This window comes from Spea bombifrons, chromosome 9 (genome assembly GCF_027358695.1).
Source record: "Spea bombifrons isolate aSpeBom1 chromosome 9, aSpeBom1.2.pri, whole genome shotgun sequence".
Taxonomy (NCBI): Eukaryota; Metazoa; Chordata; class Amphibia; order Anura; family Pelobatidae; genus Spea; species Spea bombifrons.
Window position 1 is genome coordinate 39,299,070 of NC_071095.1, and position 22,390 is coordinate 39,321,459.

The following is a 22,390-nucleotide window of genomic DNA, read 5'->3' on the forward strand; positions in this document are numbered from 1 at the left end:
AACAGGAGATTATGAGGAGCCCCCCGCCGTCTGCATCCCTTGTGATCCATGTCTGTATGGCATTGCTGGGAAGCCAAATTGAAAGCATTCCAGAAAGCGCTGATGATGATCACCAAGTATAGACAGCGATCATTGTGGATGACACACATTGTGTATAATTATTTATTATAGTGCTAATCTGTACTGTTTGTACCATAAAATCTCAGGTATAATACACACATTTTACCCCTTTATCAAGAGTCCTTTCTTCAACCCATAAAAATAAAATCTGTTACTTTGAGGAAAAAAGGACTTTTTGTCCTGTTTTGTGCCACTGATCAATAGAATCAATGAAGGTGCTTTCTGCGCATGACCAGAGGAGTCTTTTTTTAGAGGCTGGAGTCTCGCTTTAAAGTGTCAGGGCTTTCATTGCCAACAACACAATGCAACATCTATGCCATTACTTGGACACAGGTGTGGCAATGATTGGCTAATTGTTTGGATTAATAGTCTTGAGCAGAGATATCCTAAATTTAGGATGGAGTCTGGGTATCACGGAATAATTCTGCCATTTGGCACAGTTTACATAGATATGCTTCCTGATTGGCTTTGGCGTAGAAGTGAATTGTAATCAAAGAGAAAAAAACATCTGAAAGCCATCAGAGGGTTAAATTTATTGCAGTTTTCCATATAAAACACCAGTTAAATGTTTGCACGGGAGCTCCACAATGCTTAAAGAGGTTATTAAGAAAACAAAGTGAGAAACAGGATTTTTCTGTATTTTTGAAAATAATGTTGGTATTATAGCATTTGTGCCTAAATTAAAGCAAATTCGACATTATTTGTAAAGTGTTGTTGCTCAGTAAGTTTACTCTGGGATTGCTTGATTATGTTAAATTTCTAATTAAAACATGTTACTTTGATCAACTATGTATCAGCTGGAAGATTCTGTTGCCCTCAGAGTTACTTTGTATTTTGGACACCTGCGGATGTGATGTCGCAGCCTAGAGGCAACATGCAGCGGCTTTACTTTTATGATTAACAAAATGTATGTTTTCATCAGTTTTGAAGACTGATCATATGAAGAAAAAGTAACATTTTGCACAAATTACATTTTCAAGCATCATTTATGGGGAGACTGTTCATATTTCAACCATGAACAGGGCCACTTAAGAGAAACGTGTCCATGACGGATCGATCATGAAATCTTGTAACTTTTAGGAGACAGCATATGTGATTTTAGAGCAGCATGCCTCCCAAGTGTCCCTAAACGGAAACTCAATTTTTCCTCCCCAATGCCCATCATTTCTATCGTCTAAAAATGTTTGTTGGGTGTGAGTGTATCCCACGATTCCACAGCCCTAAAAGTTACAACAATGTGGTTACAAATAGCAGGAAATGTGTTTATAAATTAAATTGTGTGTATAAAATTAATTCTTCGTCTAACGGCCTTACTGGCTACAAATATAATTGTGCAAAGCCCCACCCCTAGCCACACCCCCTGAAACATAGGTATCCCTCTTTGACCATTTGGAGCTATGGGGTAACATCATGTGTCTGGAACCAGGAGTTAATGGTGGAAAGGGGGCAGCAAGCCTTGGCTCTTTGAGTTCTTGGCTAAAGTGATGTATTGTGGGTAATTAACTCAGTGCCAGAAACTTCTACTGGAGTTTGGAAAACACCCAACATGGATGGTGAATCCTCTCTGGAGAGATACTTAGATCAATGTGAAGTTGAGGTAACCTCATGTTTATATTCCAGGGTCCCCTATACCCTCCTGTAACTGAGGGCACATGAAGCGTGTATGTATAGAGCAAAGGGGTGCTAGATGCATGGGTCAGGGGCCCTGGTTAGTTCTGGTTACTCCGGCTTGTTTTCTGAATCAGGGTAAAAAAAGATTTGTGTAAATCCTGGTGCAAGTTAGTGCTGGAATATAGATGAATATAGATATCAGACGATACACTGGTATCTCATACACACGTATATGTACATCATGTGCTTCCAAATTTAAGGAAGGTGTTTTATTAAATACCGTGCATTTTTCTTCAGTAGTTGGCAGTGATGCATAAATACCATTTTATTGTAATTAAAGAGACCGTAGGTGATCAAACAAGCCACCTGGATCTTTTTTTTTTTCTTTTGAAGTGTCCCCTAAAAGCTGCTTATATGTGATAAACTTTATATAATGCCATAAAAATGATGGCATTATATCCCTGGCCAATTTCTCAATTCTCCTAAATGTTACAGAATTATGTTATACTTGGTTTATAGTAAAAACCCTGCTGGTAACATCGCTGCCTGCGACTGATAGAATGGGAGCGGTTATATGCAGGCGCTCTGTATAATTCATAGCGAAAGGAAAAAAATAAAAGTGCCAACTAACAATAGATCAGCTGGCTGGCACATTAAAAAAAAAAACAAAAAAAAACAAAAAAAAACCTTTCTGATCCCTGCTATTATGCAGGGATCAGACATTATGCCACAGCCAGCCACTCTCCCGTCACATACAAATCTGCAAATAAAATCAATAAATCCCGATGGGAGTTGTGGCACCCACAAAAGCGGGTGCACAAGAAAAGCAAATGGCTGGCATACTTGTGAAAATGTTTTTGCTTTATCTAAACTGTATTTGTATAGTGTATTACCATTTAACCCTATATTAATGCTATGGCTCCCTTTGCCAGAGATGGGAGACCAAATGGTTGTGTAAGTGTCCAAATGCTCCTAGTGAAGTATCCTGGCTTGTCTTCTCTCCAATATATACTTTTGTGGGGGTACTTTACGCTGGCGGGCTGCTAAACAGTCCCAAATGAGACACGGGCCTCACAAAATAAAATTTGAACATTTCGGACATGTAACTTCCAAAATAAAACATAAAACCTATGCCTGTTGGGATTTTTTTTTTAAAATTCAAGACACATTAATATTTTTTTTTTTGAGGACCATTCTCAGAGTATTGGAGTGCTTTAATAAGTATTCTTCCTTCGTGAGGGTATGACACCATGACGGGTGGACCCATTTTTTGTTTCCTGCCTTTCCGGTTTGGACGAAAATTGGAGGGCTTTGTACATTCAGAAATGAAATTTGTTGTCACTCGCCCTCACACTCTGTATGTCTCCCTATCATCTTGGCTGACCTTTTCCATGTCCCTGTCTCCTTGCTGCACGGCTCCCCTTCTTCTCTGACATCTTCTTTCTTCTGCCTTCCTTCGCTACTTTAAAAGACTTCTTTCTTCTTCCTGTACTCTGTGGGCAACCGGACTTGGCCTCCAGGTGAACTTCCAGAAAAAGGGGAGAGGCTGTTCCCTTGTGGCTCCAGCCTTTTGCAGAAGTCCAAAGAGAAGCCAGAATAATAGTTAGATTCCTGGAGAAACAGAGATGCAGAAACACTTCTTTCTTTATTATTCTGGTCTCCCAGTGAACTTCGGGCATAAGGGCGGAGCCTCAGGGCACATCATCTACCCCATTCCTCCACTTGGGGGAAAGGGTGTGTCCAGAGGCTCCACCCTTTTATGGGAGTTCTGTCTGCTGCATTGTGTGATCTTAAAGTTTCAAGCGCTATAATGCTGTCTAATTCTTTCATACGGTTTAAATCACTGGAGCTGTTTGGTGCGGTGCGGTCCAGTCCGGGCCTGATATACTGTAAATAGCATGACTCTCATAACGTCCAGGAAAAGAAGACTTCTTGGTTCATGGATGTTCATACAGCTTGTGATGAAAACAGATCAGAAAAAATCATCACTGATGCGCTACATTGACTGTATAATAAAAAACAAACAAAAAAAAACTCATGCAATTCTGTTTTTAAGTGGATTCAGTGGCGACTCTAGGAACAATATATAGGGGGGCACAGTCAAAACTTTGACCCAACACCAAAAGAACCCCACAAACAACAAAAGTACCTGTCGCATTGACTCTACAGATTAGAAGCAGACTGTCGCAGTCAATGCAGTCCTCCCTCCTTCTGACCCTAATGTGATTATGCATTAGATGTCCTCATGCCACACATGCTATGATCCCATAGCAAACAAATGGTGCGGGTCTGGCAAGTGACCCGAAAACCGACGTGCGGGTCGTGAACAGAGACCCTGTGCGTGCCACCCCCATCATTACCAGAGACACTTTGTACCCTCCACCTACGGGGGTGGCACGCACAGGTTGCTTGAACACCTAAAACTGGCTCTGTTCACAACTGTGCTACACCTCTTTTCCTCCCTCATGTAGTTCCAGTATAGATCAAACAAACACATAGAAACACAGCATTGTGGGTATAGATCAGCAGAATAAGACATACAAACCCTGTATTTGCTGGTATAGGTTAAATAAATAAATGAAACATAGCATTACAGGAAGGTATAGATCAAATAAATAATGCATGAAAACCCTAAAATGCAGATGAAACTCACAGGTCGCACACCCCAAAGGCCAGCCCTGGCACACATCTTTTCCCCAAAACAGCCAAACTGTGCCATCTTTGCCCCCACTTACACATCCATATCCATGCTATCACACACTTATACATACTCTTCATTCATGCATACTTATTTACGCATACCCCTTTATTTTCTGTGCTGCCCATGCACTGTGTAAGCAACGTCTCTTTCACCGCCCATGGGAAGTAGGAACACAGCAGAGTCATGTAACGTGACTTTGCTGGGTTCCTGCTTCCATTGGGCGGTATAAAAGACATAGCTCAGGCAGCGTGTGAGCAACACAGAGGTTAGCTGAAGGCCTGTGTGGAAGTGATCACAGGGGTTGGAGGGCTCAGCTGTAGTTGAGACCCCCACAACCGTGGTTGTTGCAGGCTCAAGGAGCAGCTGCTATGGCCCCCAGGAATGACGGGCCCAGGGCAGCTGTCCCTTTTGCCCTGCATTAGAACACCTGGGGAAGGGGAAAAAGAATAGCCTGGTGGGGGGCAACTGCCCTCCCTTTCCCATCTGTAGAGACTCCTATGAGTGGGCTTGTTTTTAGTGTTTAATATCACTGTGGACTATGCCAGTTTACTGTGTTTATCATGTTGAACTTAGTATGCAAAGCATATCAGGCTTGGACTGTGGAAGGCCATGTCCACATGTGAAAGTGTGAAAGAGAACGAGAGTATGAATGAGGGTGAGCGGGAAAAAAAAGGAAATATAGATGAAAATTCTGAGCGCTTTGCTTTGTTTTTGTTTGTTCGTTGGGGACCCCTCCCCATTTTGGTAGATTCCTACAAATTAAATGCACAGGTCTATTAAATTTACATTTTAAGAATTATAACTGACTTAAATAGGCATTATACAGGGCCAACACGCACCTTTTGCAGGAGAAGCTCGTGGGGGGTCTGTCCTTCATAATGCATAGTAATCTCGGTGAGCTGAAACTGCAGCTCTTCTGCAAACTCTTGCTTTAATGAACCACTTGCTTTATGGACCATTTTCCACCTTAGTACTATAGGAATGCTGTGCATTTATGTGCTGACCCATATGCTATTCAAAACATGGTGCAGGCAAAAATGCTCCTTTTTTAAAACATAAGTAAAAATTACACACACAGCATCTCAATTGCCCTCTAGTGAACAACTATTGTACAAACTGTACACACAACGCTTTCCCTCCCTGCTTTGTGCCGCCTAGAGGATAGACCATGAATCAATAATACATTATGTATGCATTATTGTGCGCATTCATTAATCGCTGTCGCTCTCTCCAGCATCCCTTATGCGATACAAAGGAAGTTTACACCTATGTCCTCCAAGTATATGGAGAATACAGTTAAAACTATGGGAAACTGTTAATTTAAAGAAAACAAATACCCAAAATTAAGATTACATTAGAAAGTTCTTACACAGTACTATTCTTCCTTAGTGAGGCCATCAGCGACAGTAGATCCCCCCTTTAGTAATAGATTGATTTGCAAAAACCTGAGTAGACAATACAAATATGAGCAATACATGCCTTTTTTGTGCGCTATAAACTTTCTGTGTACAGAATTGTGATGCAAACTTACATTGTGTGGACATTCTAAGATGTCCTTGGCCCTGCTGTATAAGCCGCCAAGGGTGCCAGGCTAGTGTGATGTTCTGCTACCAGAAACCATAGGGTTGGCATTATTGTATATGAATGTTGTAAGACATGTTTGGTATTACCACATGTTAGTAAGCAATGGGGATTATAGACCGTAGAACAATGAATTGGCGAAAGACAAAGCTCCCTACCCAGGTGGCGTCCTAGTGAATGGAGGCAGTGTTTCTCGTGGCACAGACACTCCAGGCGAAGTACGTCTGATTTAGCAGAACAGTGTTCATTGGGGCCCCTCTGCCTCTCCTGCCATTGCATTTCTGTTGACAAAGTATTGGCTGATACAGAATCTTAATTATTATGTTATAGCTTTGTGATGTGCAGTTTATACATGTGCCCCGCAGTAAAGCCAATGTGATGTGTTCATTTGTCTTACACATGTCAATATATTTTAGTTTTTCTTTTTTTTAACTGCTTTTTAATTTTTAGGATGTCCTTTCATCCACACCTAATATATACACCCCTATGACGGCATATGATGATCTAAATGTGCCGCCTATGCATGGAACGTCCTATACGTGTCCTCTTGACCAGTCTAAAGAGCTTTCCACAGACTTTTCATCTGTAGACCTCAGCTTTCTGCCTGATGACCTCAATCAAGACACTGAAGACAGGAGTGAGATACATGGACAGCAATACCCAACTCAGTCTAGAGAGGCAGACAGTGGAATTTGCCTAAACGAATCTGGTCTATCTCAGCCTTGCACCCCATCAGAATGCAGAGACAATTCTCAGGATGCCTCCGGTTTGTGTCCAATGCCAATCACACCTATGACTCCAATGACACCAGTGACCCCAGTAGCGGAAATCTCTGGCATAGTCCCTCAGTTGCAGTGAGTATCTATATCAGAAGTTGTCCAAGATATTGCCTTCTTATGACAATGACTAAATTGACCATTTCGAAATAAAAAAAAACAAAAACTTGTGAATGGCAAAATGGGACTGAGGATCACCTGAATATAGCATCATGCTCAAATGGTGTCCTTTATTTAATATTTTATAATATAATATTTTAAAAATCTGTGAAAATCTTAGTGATGTAGATATAATGCCAGCAGTGCTATACCCTGCCTACAAAACCTATTATGTAGGCCAAATCTTAAACAATTTGCTTAGACTACTTTTTGCACACAACACTTTCTGCCAGACCCGTCACCAGCCACCCTGGGTGGGGTATACAGTAAAGGTCTACTCAGCCTGTCCATTGTTTTTAATGTTCTTCCTTTTAGAAATATTGTGTCTACTGTAAATTTGGCTTGTAAGCTCGATTTGAAGAAAATTGCATTGCATGCTAGAAATGCAGAATATAATCCAAAGGTGAGATTTCTTGGTATATGCTTTATTATTTTTAACTTGACACACACAAAACCGTGTGACATTTAAATGATGATGGTGAGCTGTATTTCACACTTTCTATAGAGGTTTGCTGCAGTAATAATGAGAATCAGAGAACCGAGAACAACAGCGCTCATTTTCAGCTCCGGAAAGATGGTGTGCACAGGGGCAAAAAGGTAAGTAGTTAGTTTTGGATAAACATGTAGCCACTGATGCACCGCTGCTTCACATCATCATCATCATCATCATGGATGCTTCCACCACATACTCTGCCACCATATTGTGTCCTTTATAGTGCAGAACACTCATACTTGAGAACTTTGTAGCCTAAACAGGACTACTCCCTTTTCAGCTCCAGATAGGAGCGAGGCAATGGTGATGCTAGGCATATGTAGAGGCTTTGCTGCTCCGATCACATCATACATATGGAGAGGGGCAGTTGGGGCCCAGGGGAGGGCTGACACGTTTTGGCCCAGCGGTCAGGCAAAGGCAAATGGCCCCTTGTCCCCTCCCTGTAACATACACACTGGTGCACATTTTACACACTCAGATTAACACACACTTATGCTACAAACATACGTACATTGACACACACCTTCAAACACACATGCATATTCATGCTAATACACAGTCATGTTCACACGCATGCTAAAATACACACTCAAACATTGAACTCCTAGAAAAATATGAATATCCAGGGAGGAAATGTCCCTAATGATGTCGTTTTGACTGGTATGGTTTGTAAGGCTTGACTTGTCCTGGATGATCCTGATTTCATATGTCCCCAGAGATGTCTCTGTCTGGAAGAAAAAGAGCCACCTAAACCTTGTGTTTAAAGTGCTGGAGGATTCTGAGCCATCCAGTTATTTTTTTTTTAATTTAGAGCATTAGACAGCTAAAGTCTGCTGAGGGAATGATGGTAATAACTTTTTCATAAAGCTATACTTACATTGACAGGGGCAACCTTGTCCAAAGTGCTTATAATCCCATACACTGTGTATTCATACTATCTCTCTATATATTGCTTTTATGACTATACTTTAGTGAAGAACAGTCACGGCTGGCAGCAAGAAAATATGCACGGGTCGTACAGAAACTTGGCTTCCCGGCAAAATTCCTTGACTTCAAAATCCAGAATATGGTGGGGAGCTGTGATGTGAGGTTCCCAATCAGGCTTGAGGGCCTGGTATTAACTCATCAACAGTTTAGCAGGTGAATGTTATTTCCCTTGAATAATAATCGAAAAGAATTGCTTTTCTGTTTAGGTAAAAGATTAAAGGGGCCCTCCAGCCAGAAACAATACGAATGAGGCACATTTTTGGCACAAATTGTTTCTAATGCTGCGTTTGGAGTTTTGAAAGTGTAAACATCTACTATTTGAGACTGCATGGGGCAATGTACATTAATACTTTTGGGTTGTCTGAAAATGTATAGCGCTATAGTGGCACTTCACACTGTCCTCTCTCTTCAAACAGTTATGAACCAGAACTGTTCCCAGGCCTCATATATAGGATGGTGAAACCAAGGATCGTGCTACTTATATTTGTCTCTGGAAAAGTCGTATTGACCGGTAAAGTGCATTTATCTCTGATGTTAATTAGAGGACATGTAGATATATATTTATATATGGACTGTGAACTATATATAAACTATGCCTACCAAGGAAATTATTAGGCAATTCATTAAACTGTTTGTCTTCAGGGGGGACATAAATGCATATATTTTGATATGCGTGAAATCCCTGAAATTTAATTGTAGATTCCAAACAAATACACTGGGATGTACAGATGCACAGCCCACCCTTCCCACCAAAAAATGGTCTTTAAGGACCTGGTTCTGCCGTACCAAACTTTTAAAGACACTTGTGGTATTGGATGTGCTACTTGTGGTGGTTATATATATATATATATATATATATATATATATATATTTTTTTTTTTTAAATTTATGTGAACAAAATTAAGTATTTTTCCTGGTTTTTCCACCTAAAAAACCATTACATATAAAAAGAGTAAGGGAGCATAATTATTTTTATTTGTAAACGGTTGTTCTGTTCATATTTTAAAGTTGTATTTTCTCTTGTAGGTGCTAAAGAACGGTCTGAAATTTACGAAGCTTTCGAAAACATATATCCTATTCTTAAAGGTTTTAAGAAAACAGCATAATTTCCCTCCCTTAAAAAAAAAAAAAGAAAAAGAAAGACTTGGTCTTATTTTTGTTTTGTATATACATAAATATTTTATAAAATAAAGTACATCTGTTAAACACAGTCAAAGGACTTGATTATGTACTAAACGTAGTTGCCGGCACAATATACGATTCATTCTAAAGCAAAAAACTTTGCCAGGGTCCAACTTAGCAGCTAAACGTTGCCTGCCTCTACTGTTCCTTAGGCTTAGACCATGTTGAGGATCCGTGGGAAATGTGATTGTAGGCAGCTCAAGTTTCTTAACTTGTCTTACCTCCTGAGAAGGCGGGAATTCCATGCAGTGGGACTCTAAGGTGCTCCCCTGAAGGTTATCTTACCAAACATCGCCACCACATTTAGGATCTACGTGTACACGTCGTGCTCCAAATCCCCATTCAGCCTATGAGCAAAATTGTATAATTTGGGCCATTCGCTAGGAAATTCTAAAACCAACTAATTCATTGCAGGTCCTTTTCCAGAGTTGGGTGAGCTTTTGTGAAACTGTTAGAAGAAGATGCGTCACCACTTATGTGAAGAGGTAACTTTAAACAATGCAACCCAGTAAAAGCGTTACTAAATGTTTCCCCAGAAGGTGGCAGCTCAGGATTAGAAAAGGAATGTTCTGTATTGCTATGGATGCCTGAGTGGTGTATATAACGTATGTTTGTGTGTGTGCATGAGAGACAAAACCTTCTGATGTTTCCTTCACTAAATACACTTGTAAGCAGTAGTGCGATGTGAAATGGTAACCCCCTGCATGGGATATGGTCTCCTGAGCTAGGGACAAATGCTTGAATGGGTATTTTGTACAATATTTAGTTACTGCCTTCCAGTGGATGGATACATATATTGATGGGTATTTTGAATCTATAACGTGTCTATAGAAAATACATTTTGGGGAGGACTGACGGAATCTGTGAGAAAAGCTTTGGGTTACTGTATGACCTTGGAACATTTATTTTTGTTGGTTAGGACATCTGCCACATGAATCCAGAGCACACTGGTATAACGTGGTCCCTAGGCATTGATCCTTAGGAGGGATGCATAGGGGGGATGTTAGGGTAGATATGTATAGAAAGAGGTGCAGCTGGGGCCGTTGTCAGATCCCAAATACAGTTCATGCGCCATTATCCTTGGCCCCAAAAAGTTTAGGCTTCCTACATGTACACTCCTCGCTGTGCGGCTTTTAACCCCCGCCTTGATCCTCCTTGTGTTCTAGCTGACAAAAACAAGAATACACATTTTTCAAATGGCTAGGAGTTACCGCTGCTGCCGCCATGGCATTGTTATTGATAGTGAGAAATACTTTCCACATGGTTGCGATGTTAATGCCATCACAGAATTATTGCCCGCCCCATCAACCGTACACAGGCAATAACGTGTCCACTTTCCCCTGGCAGCATGGGACATTATGGATATATGTGTATATATATATATAATGTATTTTAATATGTACTTGTAGGCACATTACGCGTGAATCCTGCCCTCAGTGACAACACATGACTCATGTTATTACAAACCACAAATCCCTCTATTAAAGTTTAATTTCTCCTTCGGAAGGGGCTAGACATCCCCAGAAGGACGTTACTGACTGAAATGGGGCGCGTTTAGTCATTTTGAAGGCAAACGTGAGGCAGGCCTTTTAGCTTATTACCGGAGTCACGTCTGTCGCTGCCCGCGCTCTCCAGCAGCAGGTGTGGCCACGCCTCCCTTTCCCGACGTGCATTTCTTTAAAAACAAAATCCCACGTGACAGCCGGTGAGAAGAAGCTGTCATGGCGTCTCCCAGTGGAAAAGGAACCCGGACCTGGCATGAGCTAGCTGTCAGCGGGGGCAACGGGAGCCCCCGGCGGGGCACCGAGCTAGTGGATTCGGTAGATGACGCCGAGGGGCTGTATGTGGCCGTGGAGCGGTGCCCGCTGTGTAACACAACCCGCCGCAGGCTGACCTGCGCCAAGTGCGTCCAGAGCGGGGACTTTGTCTTCTTTGACGGGCGGGACACTGAAAGGTAATCCGAGGAGGGATCGTGCCTGGTGAGGTCTGGCAGCTGATGGGACTTGTAGTCCGGCAGCAGCCGAAGGGCCTCCGATGCTCTGTAATCTCTGCAAACGCATCGGGTTTCAGCGCGCGTCTCCTCTCGTCACCCGTAACCACTGCTATGACGTCAGAGCCTGTGCCGGACATCGCCAAATGTTAGTGACGTCAAAAACAAATGAGCTAGAATGTTTGTAAATAAGGGGGGGGGTTTAGGATATTTGCTCATAGGTGTATAGCAAACAATTATTTAGTATGATCACCGGATACCATTCATATATACATTTCGTCTTTGCATACTGAGATAGTCGGGATATAAAGATGATTTGTGTCCCTGATTGAGATCTGAGTGCTGTTTTAGTTGTGCGCATGCTGTTATATTTGTAAACAAAGAAATTAAACACGTAACGACACGCGCAAACACATACGCATATGCATGCTGACACACATGCACACACATACATGTGCGCTGACACGCACACACACACCAACTTTATACTCCTAAGCTTGCGAGCCAGGCCCTTTTAATGTATGCGTTCCTTTTAGTCGGTCAGTTCTGGTTTTCTCGCACCCCTTTGAATGGACGGCCTGTAAGAAGCGCTGCGTGAATTGTTGTTATATAAGCTATATAAATGTTAATACTGTGCTGAGAACGGCGCTCGTTAATTATAACTCACACACGTGCAGCTCCACTCCATTTAATTCCATGTCATTAGCGAGGGTCCCTCTTTTGGATGATGGTGTATGTTCTGTACTGACTAGCGTGTAGGTGCCAGGCCTAGCAGCAGAATAAAATATGTTCCAATGCACTCTGTAGTCCACATACGGTGCACAGAAGCTCACGCTTTCCGGTCAAACCACGTTAACCGGCTGTCAGCAGACACTTCCAGCAAATATCAGGACAATTTGCGGGTAGTGGGCAAAGGGACAACTGTGTGTGGGTGGGATTCTTCGCTATATGTGCATTAAAGTACAGATGATGGCTGGAGACCCTTTTGAAGAACAGATTTGCCTTATTGCGCTGTCCGGAGTGTTTGTGTGGCTCACGGGCAACGTGTGTGTAAGTGTGTCTGTGTGGTTACTCTGTAATGGCTGGCTGGTGACACTTGAATGTTTCTGTTGTTCTTGGCAGTTTGTTTTGCCAGCCGAGGCAGGAAGTGATGTGCGCGTTAATGATTAAGAACCTTGTTGCTTTTATCCTGCTAGACCTCATTCCATGACATCACTATTTCCTGCTTCCCTCCCTAGTATAACAAACATTGAGAAATGTCCTTTATATAAATGATACGTGTTTAGCTATTGTGAAGTATTTATGATATTTATACTTTAGACATGTAAACAAAATATGTTTCATATAAAGAGTTTGGCATGTCATGAGTAAATATATATACCCCTCTGGGGCAGACTAAGGTTTGTAATCCCCCTCCCCCATCCAAGTCTCCTGTTACTCCTTGTCTTAATTTTATGGATCGGAATTATATATTTTAAGATATTTCCTGCGATTTCTGGGATCAGTAATGTAACCTCTGCATTGCATCTTGCAGCGGGGATCGGGATTGAACCCAGGGTTGTCCTGTTCTATGATCGGCTCAATTGAGTTTATTTAAAGACACACATGTTTATTTAAACATACATATTATTATGTTTATGATGCGCTGGAACTAAGTGCAGAACACTGATCTCGACAGTGTCTCCATCTATGTACATCTAGTTAAAACAGGTCCAGCATTAATCCGGACGTCCACTAAAAAAAACTTTTTGCTATAATTACGACACTGTAACGTTAGTTTTTTTTTTTAATTTATGTGAAATAATTAGTTTATTTCTACTGGGTATTGGTTATTTAACCCTTACTGTTCTTTTTTCTATGAGAAAAATGAGAATTCTGTTTCCAAGTTTATAGAACGTTTCAAATACGCAATCAGTATAGCAGCTGCCTTTCACTAATCGGACTATGGCGGCCTGGATTATGGTCCGAGTGATATAGTTTAATAGACGGCCTGTGCGCTTCTGTTAGCTGTTGGTATCCATGTAAAAGACAGTTCCAGAAACCTTAATTGGAAGGTTATATGGTCGTACTGCTCGTTTATTTCGCTTCATTATTCATCAGCAAGCGCATAGACCTTTCAGTAACGGCCCTATGAGCATCCATGACTTCCCGAGCCTTGTCATGGAATCATGTGTGGCTGAGGAGCCTGTGTGGCTGAGGAGCCTGTGTGGCTGAGGAGCCTGTGTGGCTGAGGAGCCTGTGTGGCTGAGGAGCCTGTGTGGCAGTGTTACTTAGGTTCCAGAAACTAAGTATAAATACCCATGACAAAAGCATTTGTAGGAGTGCCGGCTGTTTTTGGAAGCCTGAATTTAAAGTTTTACTTCGCTGATGGTGGTAGATGGGTGGAACTACCTTATAGGAGATTTAACCGTGCATGACATAGGCATAAGGCTATGCCACACATAAGACAAGGCCAAAATGAACGCTTGGGATAAAAAATATCAGAAGACCTTTAGTCAAATGCCTTCTCTCTCCTATTTCAAGATAACATTTCTGTCTAGTTGTGTGTTTGTAATATATGGGACTCGTACCGCTGCCATGGATTCAGTAGTCAGAGAGTCGCTAGAGGTAAGCGGTTTGGTGGTTTAGAGAAGCCTTCTGAGCTTTTACTGCCAGAGCTTTGGGCTACTATATTGTTTGGTTGTAACGGTGGATCCGCTTCTACTTCTTCCTCATTATCCCAACAAAAATGTCTGCCCGATGAAAGGTTGGATCTGTAGAGACTCTGTGTAACTAACCAGGGTTTGATCTGTTCCAGGTTTGCAGACAAGAAGGAAAGATTAATCCACCTGAGGGAGACACAGATGGACTTCCAGAAACAGTAAGCAACATGCCGTCCGTTTTCATTTGTGTTTCATGGGAGCCAAATAAATCATTATAACAACAAATGAATACTGGATGTTAGTATCCACAGGGGTCACATTGGGCAAGATGGATACCGGATTAGAACATCATCTGCATTCTGAAAGCCACATGGCTAGTTTCCAGCTTTAATCCAATATAGTCTGAAACAATGTAAATCGAATCTGATGCAGAAAGTAATGATGCAGTTGGTGTTCTGATCTTGACGAGCCAGGTATGTTAGACGGTAGAAGTAACCATTCATAAAATGTTTAATGAACCACGCAGTACGAAACATGAAACACATTGACATGCAGTACATTCACTTACATGCCTGCAGTGACTTGGTTATGATATTTAAAGAAACTCCTATATTTGCTTCATGATATGGTCTACCTGTTTTCCCTATCGGCGCTGTTCCACATACTATGCCCAAATCTAACACTAAATCCAACAGTATAAACAGGATTCCCCCTACTGCCCGATCCCCTCCTAGAAAGAACTTTCATCGAGTACATTTTGCTTCATTCACAATTTGTTACATGACACAAAAGTAGGCGGAAATAGGTTGGAGCCACACGAGCTTCTTAACATGTTCTGTCTTTTATGTGATTAGTGCTTCCGATGAAAGAATAAAATAGATCTGCTTTACTTTATTTGCCTTGTATACGAGGGAATGCAATTAACAGGAACAAAAAGCTGTATAACAATTTTTTCTTTCTTATTTTAACATAGAGTTGCAAAAGCTATAGAAGGAAAGTTGATTGCTGATGAGCTGGTAAGTGTCCTTTTTAAATATTTCTTATATGCAGTATATATATAATATGGGGTTTTCGATATATTTGGGTAGTTTATACACTCTTTCCTGCTTCGCACGTAACTCTCGTTCTATTGCCTACGATTAATTTGACATTCATGCTGTTTGTGAGTTTGTGTACCAAGCTGGTAGGTATATCGTGCATTGGTTGACACGATCATTCTACAAATCTTTGCATCAGTTAGTTCCTACAGCAGGGGTGTCCAACATGTGGCCCTCCAGCTGCTTCAGGACTACATCTCCCACAATGCTCTTTCATGGGCTGGCTGAGGAGTATGGGAGATGTAGTCCTTCAGCAGCTGGGGGCACGCAGGTTGGGCACCCCTGACCTACAGTAAAGGGATACTACTAGCACTTGGGATGTAACCCAGTCCTTGCTTCCCCCGATTGAGTGTTCATCATCATATGCTCCACTCTGTTTAATGCCCATATCTCAGTGCTTTATAAATAAACATTTTTTGTCCCTTCTACCACAGAAATGGAAGATAATGTCTTGTAAAATGAGGATTGAGCAACTGAAGCAAAGCATATGGAATGGAAAGGAGGAGATTACAAAGAGTAGGTAAAGGGGTTGGACAGAGCATTATGGTGAAAGCACCAGGTTGGGATTTATTCACTAAATTGTGCTTTTAATTCCTTGATGTCAGTATACATTATGAAGGGCCATCCCCAATAAGCTTTTATTGCAGGTAAAGCCTGGCTTGCCCTGTATAATGTATTGTATATGTATATATGAAGTAGCGATATTTCTTCAGTCTCCTTACACATTGAGTTGTGCTAAAAGTTAGTTCCTGCTATAGAAGCTCACCAGTATTGGCCCTGCATAATGAATAATTGAAAAAGCTGAAACTACAACTCTCCTACAAACTTCATTTAGTGGACAAACCCCAGTGAACTGGGCAAAGATCACCCCTAATAAATATTTAGTTTGCCCTCATAAGATCTACTAAAAAGTTGATCTGTGTTGAGGGGGAGATCATTGTGTTTTGGCTAAATGTTTTACTTCAGCATCTGTAACTGTACCCATTTGCAGTCATTGAAGTCATGCGATCACTCTTGTGGCACGCTAGGGTTTTTAACAGGACAATGTTTTGGTAAATAGGATGGGGATAGACCGCCCTGCTGAGTATATCACATTGAAATGTCCAGCAGAGCATAGGGGTCATGTTTAAAAAAAAAAAAAAAAAAAAGTGCATAATGTACAGTTGGGCTGCAGCTAGAGAACCTTGGGTTGGATACACATATCCTAATCTACTGGAGCCACAAGTCTTGACCATGAGTTGTTTTATTGAACGGTATTTGATTTCTTTTTGTTTAATGTAAAGATTCAGAGCTGCTTCTTAAGTTCAAAGAAGAAAACCAAAAGCTTTATCGGAGAGCTCAGTGGCATCAGGAGAAAAAGGAGAAAATTCAGAGACGGACCTGCAAACTCAGCGATGTGGTGGAGAAAAGGAAAAGTGTGCTGACGAGTAGACACGGGGAGCTGGCCACTCTACGGAGATCGCACATTCTGGAGCTAACATCAGTTATCTTCCCCATTGGAGAGGTCAAAAATGTCACCAGGTAACCTAGTTTTAGACGGTTTCACTTTGTGTAAATCTGTATAAATACAGATTCCTTGTTCCCAAGCTCATAGGGCTGATGTAAAGCTGTAACATCAGGGTCCTAGAAGCGGCTTAAGCTCGTATTTTGGAATGAACCGTTGATGCGTAGATAATTGGACCATACATGCACGTATATTCCATTCAGCATTGCTAGAAAATCGGCATAGTGCAAATAAATCCCACGTATGTGACCTGGAGTGTTGACATTGACTCTACTCCGCTCCCTTTACACTTCCTAATGGAGTTTAAAGTCACGGAGATCTTGCATATGTCAGCCGTCTGTAACAGTTGGCTTCTACCAGTCTCTCTCTCTTCAGACATCATGGCAGCTTTGTTGTTTTGGGCTATCCTTTGTTAAAATGAATCGCTACTTTTGTATTTTATTTTTTTTAACCCAGAGATCCTGCAGATGGTGTATCCGACATGGATAACGCAATGACCTCTAGCACTGTGAGCAAACTGGCCGAGGCCAGGAGAACCACATACCTGTCAGGACGATGGGTCTGTGATGACCACAACGGAGACACCAGCATTAGTATTGCTGGTCCGTGGATCACTCTGCCCAATAACGGTGACTACTCTGCTTATTACAACTGGGTAGAAGAAAAGAAAACAACGCAAGGACCTGGTAATGCTATTTAATGTCTGACATCTTCATTGTTTGACACAGGTCTTCTGTGTGGACCAATAAAATGTTTTTTTTTTTTCTTGTGTGTAGATATGGAGCACAATAATCCTGCTTATACAATAAGTGCTGCATTATGCTATGCAACTCAGCTTGTCAACACGTTGTCGCATATATTAAACGTGAACCTTCCAAGAAAACTTCATACTAGGTAAATAACTTGATCTGGTTTAGTTTGGGGAATGTGGCCACGGCAGCTGAAAAAATCCCATTCCCTACAGAGTATCTCATACGCTATAAAACACCAATAGTCTTCTTTTTCTAAATCTACACATTGCGATAGCCAAAAGTGTTTTTATTGCGTTCTCTTCTTGGACCAGGTAAAATATTGCTGAAGAGGAAGAACTCGTACCTAAGTAATCATATTACTGAATAGAGTGGAGATAGTAAAATATGTTCTCTGGGTCAGGATTCTATAAGCCTCTTTACCGTACCTTTACGTCATATTCCACTAGTATCTGATTGGGGTATAATATAATTCTGGGGTGTTTTGTTTCCTTATTAGCGAGTTTTGTGGCGAGAATCCAAACAGGTGGAAGTTTAACCGCTCTGTGAATAAACTGAACTCCAACATCCTCTATCTCTGTTTTTCTCAGGTATGTCTCTCGTTCAGCTCGTTAGTAAAAGGTGTGTTTTATGATTTAAAACTATAGCATAACAAGCAATAGCAGAATGGCCCTTTGTCCGTCAGGAGGGTCCGGTTATTGGGCCCCGCAAGCTGTAATTTACTTACCACCAGATGGGGTAGGACTGCCTGTCTAATCCTCTGCTAGCAGGTACCTTGGCTTGAACGGTATTGACAAGGACTTTACTTCTTTCCTCTGCAGCACGTGGATTTGGATCTCCTCCATCCCCTGCATACACTCAGGAATCTGATGTATTTGGTTAGTGCGGACAGTACAAACCTGGGCAGGTAAGAGTGTCGCGGCTCATGTCATTTCCACTTTGTCTGTGTAAGGGCTGTTATATTTAGATGTGGCAATCGGCAGTATTGTGTATATAGTAACATATTTCACTTGTCTTTTTTTCTGGGGCAGAAATGTATAATTTAGTAATAAACAGGTGGCTGGCCTGTATGCGTGCCTCATAATATTTCAGAAAGAAAAATAGGAAAGTATGGTGTCTGGCACATGCCATGCATGCATATTTAAAGGTCTTTTTTTTGTACATTCAAGACTTGTAATGCTGGTTGCAGGTCCGGTCCATTCGAAGTCAGTGCAGAGCTGGAAGATTCCATGGAGTTTGTAGATCCCAGTGGACCTGGTGAGACAGATGAAAGCGGAGATGAGCATATAAGCGACGAAGAGACTGATTTAGGGACCGACTGGGAGAATCTGCCAAGTCCTAAGTTTTGTGATATTCCTTCCCAACCTGTGGAACTGATGGAGAGCGAGAGCACACTCTTGTCTCAGCCCATTGCAAACAGTAGCGCCGGGGGCATGATCTCCTCCGCTGCAGCTTCTGTCACCTCCTGGTTTAAGGCATACACTGGGCATCGTTAATACTTACTACTGATATACCATTTTATGCATACTAAGCTATAAATGTTCTCTGAGTTAAAGAATAAATCTTTATATACAAAATAGGCATGGGAAGGTGGTTACTGCTGCCTTTTAATGTATTTCAGAAGCATCACACAGTAATTCCTCAAACTGTACGTGAGCAATATTGGTATTTCACCACACCGTCTAGGGCGAGGAGAGCCGCCTTCTACAGATAATAGGACTGAAGCTGTAACCTGGACATTGTAATCTAATTTGAGAGCCCTGCCATCTTCCCAGGATTAAATAGCAAGTTGGCTACTAAGTTAATTGTGGTTGTTAGAGCCCCCCATACTACAGTGATTTCTGCACGTGCACACTGGTATTTGTTTTAAAGACGGGACCTGTTAAGAGGAGATACTGTAGCGGTTTTATGAAGACAGTGCAATTGCTGTTCACCTTACCATCTTACTTAAGCACTAGCAGCCAAGTCACAAAAGCAAGCTTCCTGAGCTTAAGTCTTTGCATTATCAGACAAGTGAAGGGTTAATACGACTGAGCAGTCTTTACGGCACTTTTAATACACTGCTGCTTGCGACTGCATGCCATTGAAGCTAGCGAGCTGCAGGTAACACCATCCATTAAACCTGCCTCAAAAAAAAACAGATCCGTAAACTGTTAATTTCGAGGCAATGCCCACCTTATTTTGTTTTAAATCTATTCATTTCAATATTTGTCTGTTAATAAACAGTTTGCATTTTTAACGAATATTCATTTTAAGCACTGCCTGTATAACACAATGCTGGCTCACACAATCTAAGGGAGACTCACATTAATGACTAAGGAACATCTATTAAATGTTAAAAGGACAATTGGCTGTTCCTGACAGCCCCACCAGAGAATGCATACTAAAGTGGGCTGAGTACCTTAATGTGCATTTGTTAAAGCAAAGGGCCTATAGCTGCCCTCCTCCATGCTATCAATTCCTGCCACTGATCGGATGTTGGGGTTGCAGTTTCACCCGCCCAACATCACTACGAATTATGAAGCACCAAACCTAACAGCTCGTCCTGTAAAAATTCTGTAGACTCGGCTTAATGTATGGTTCAGTCGAATTGTATGAAGTTGGCTCCTATTATACAGGAGCGAGAGGACTCCAGCAGATAAGACTAGAGGTTTGTTGCCATCGCTACTGTTGCTTAAGGGTAGGCTGGGGCGTACCTTGTGTATAAGGATGCTGGTATTTAAATACTATTTGCGTGCCGACTCGCCTATACTATGGTTTAGCATTTCTTGCCCCCCAGTTAGCTGCTTGAATTCATTGGCGATGGGCAATGCATTCCGCATATGGGGGGGTAGGTATGGGTTAGAGACTGTCTGATCCCGGAGCCAGCGCTGGAGCCAACTATCTCACATCTACAAGTGCTCAGGTGAACGCATCACCAACACGCAAAATAGCCGGGAGTTGGGGGCAAATGCAAACGCAAACATGGAAAATATAACGGGCAGGGAGACGTGTTCAGTAGGCAAAGGGACATTTCTATAGGAAAGTTTATTTATAAAAATAAGACCAGACTGCTATTTATATGAATTAAAGCATACAGTGGAGTGTCCCCTTACAAGACACAATTTAAAAGGCACTTCTCTAAATTAACAAAGTGCACTCACTAATAAATATGTAATTTTATTTTTCCCCGACCAATGCCAAATAAAATAGTTTTTTTCTTCATCAAATGTTACAGGAAAAAAAACTGCCAAAGTCCATGTATTATTAGGACACTGGTAATGTGTATTTAACTTTATCTCCAGTACCAGGAATGTATGTATGTATTAACATTTTTACAATGTTCGAGGGATATGATACCTCATGGCACTACCGGCAGGGTTAAAAGGACCCAAGTTTGCAATATAACACCTGTCTAACAGACAACCATCTGCTAAATCATTCATGGGAAGACAAGGCTTCGGGTTTCTTCTCAATGGCCTTTTATTACACAAGTTAATATTATAAGACAAAAGAAACAAGCAAACCTAAAATAACTTAATAGCATATTTATAGATGGCATGCCAGAGATCCGATCATGCAATAGGAACCATAATACACCTGCTGACAGCATTAAAGGCATAGGTGCTGGGCCCACTCCTTCCACAATGCCCAGTAACATGGTCACATATCACACACATAGTACCCAAATCCCACATACAATACCCTGAACATGTTACATGGGGGTTCACACGGCATTCTCTGCTTCAGACGCTCTCCCTCTATACACGTGCACTTTGAAAGCTTATCCCACCAGGGCCATAAATCTGATAACAGGGGCTTCCACTAAAAATAAAAATCACAACCCAAAACGTGAACCTCGCCGTGGTAAGGCCTGCCCCGGCAAGCGTTTGTTTAGTGCAGTAAAGACCCATTCCAAAGTCAGACATATAAAAAAAAAACTCAGGAAAAACATAACAAAAAAAACTCCACACATTCCATTCTATAAATAATTGCCCGTTGCTTGTACACGGCCAGCAAGCCCCTGGTGGCATAATTAATATCAGACTAGCAAGTCACAGAGGTGAGGTTCTCAAGGTGAAGCATCTGCCTGGTAGTACACAAGGGAAAAAAAAATATATATATATATATATAAAAACGTCCCATCATTGTTTCTTCCATATCCAGAGACTTGTGCATTAAGTGGAATTACTGTAAGTACTTCAGATTCTATTTCAGTCTGGCAGTACCAGCGACATGTCCATCAAGCCACAAAGACAACCACTTTAAATATTTAAAAACCACATACAAACAGGGTCACAATTTGACAGATGTGAGATTTAAAACGGCACATAATTCTATGATAAAAAAAACACAAGCTTGCTGTATGCATGATTGTTTTTTGTTTGGCTACATTTGAATACACTGTATTCATGTCTGCTTTTCCTTTTTCAACATTCACATAGGGATCGGCCCCTACTTCTATAGCACAGGCCAATTATCCTTTTGGAAAAAGCTACACCGATCCCTCCCCCCAAACAGAAAAAAAGGGGCCAGAACTATAAGATATTTTTTGAAAGCCCAACAGCATCAATTCCTCCCAGATTACGTTCCCTCCGGGGATTCTGGCGACATCTCGGCCAACAGAAGATGCCCGTTTCAAGTAACTCCATGAGCAAGTGTGAAAATGCATTAAATTATTTCATTAAGATGGCCAGCTCATAGAAACTCATTGGAGCAATGCAAACAACATACAAGGGTAATTTTTATTCCATGGTTTAGCGTCACATATTGAATGAGTTCTAGTAAAGATACATAATCCATGTTATTGCATTCCTAT

At 41.4% G+C, this 22,390-nt stretch overlaps 2 protein-coding genes across 2 annotated transcripts; both read left to right on the top strand.

Moving 5' to 3' along the window:
- The first annotated feature begins 1,666 nt into the window (after positions 1-1,666).
- Positions 1,667-9,604, top strand: TBPL2 (TATA-box binding protein like 2). Its single transcript, XM_053475506.1, has 7 exons — positions 1,667-1,717; positions 6,464-6,867; positions 7,264-7,351; positions 7,454-7,545; positions 8,414-8,581; positions 8,845-8,939; positions 9,455-9,604. The coding sequence occupies exons 1-7, from the start codon at positions 1,667-1,669 to the stop codon at positions 9,532-9,534; spliced, it is 978 nt and encodes a 325-aa protein (XP_053331481.1). The 3' UTR covers positions 9,535-9,604.
- A 1,694-nt stretch (positions 9,605-11,298) lies between these two features.
- ATG14 (autophagy related 14) lies at positions 11,299-19,835 on the top strand. Its single transcript, XM_053474669.1, has 10 exons — positions 11,299-11,564; positions 14,398-14,460; positions 15,216-15,258; positions 15,774-15,855; positions 16,623-16,860; positions 17,300-17,529; positions 17,620-17,737; positions 18,092-18,182; positions 18,414-18,499; positions 18,782-19,835. Exons 1-10 carry the CDS (start codon positions 11,332-11,334, stop codon positions 19,086-19,088), a joined length of 1,491 nt encoding a protein of 496 aa, XP_053330644.1. The 5' UTR covers positions 11,299-11,331; the 3' UTR covers positions 19,089-19,835.
- Positions 19,836-22,390: the final 2,555 nt, after the last annotated feature.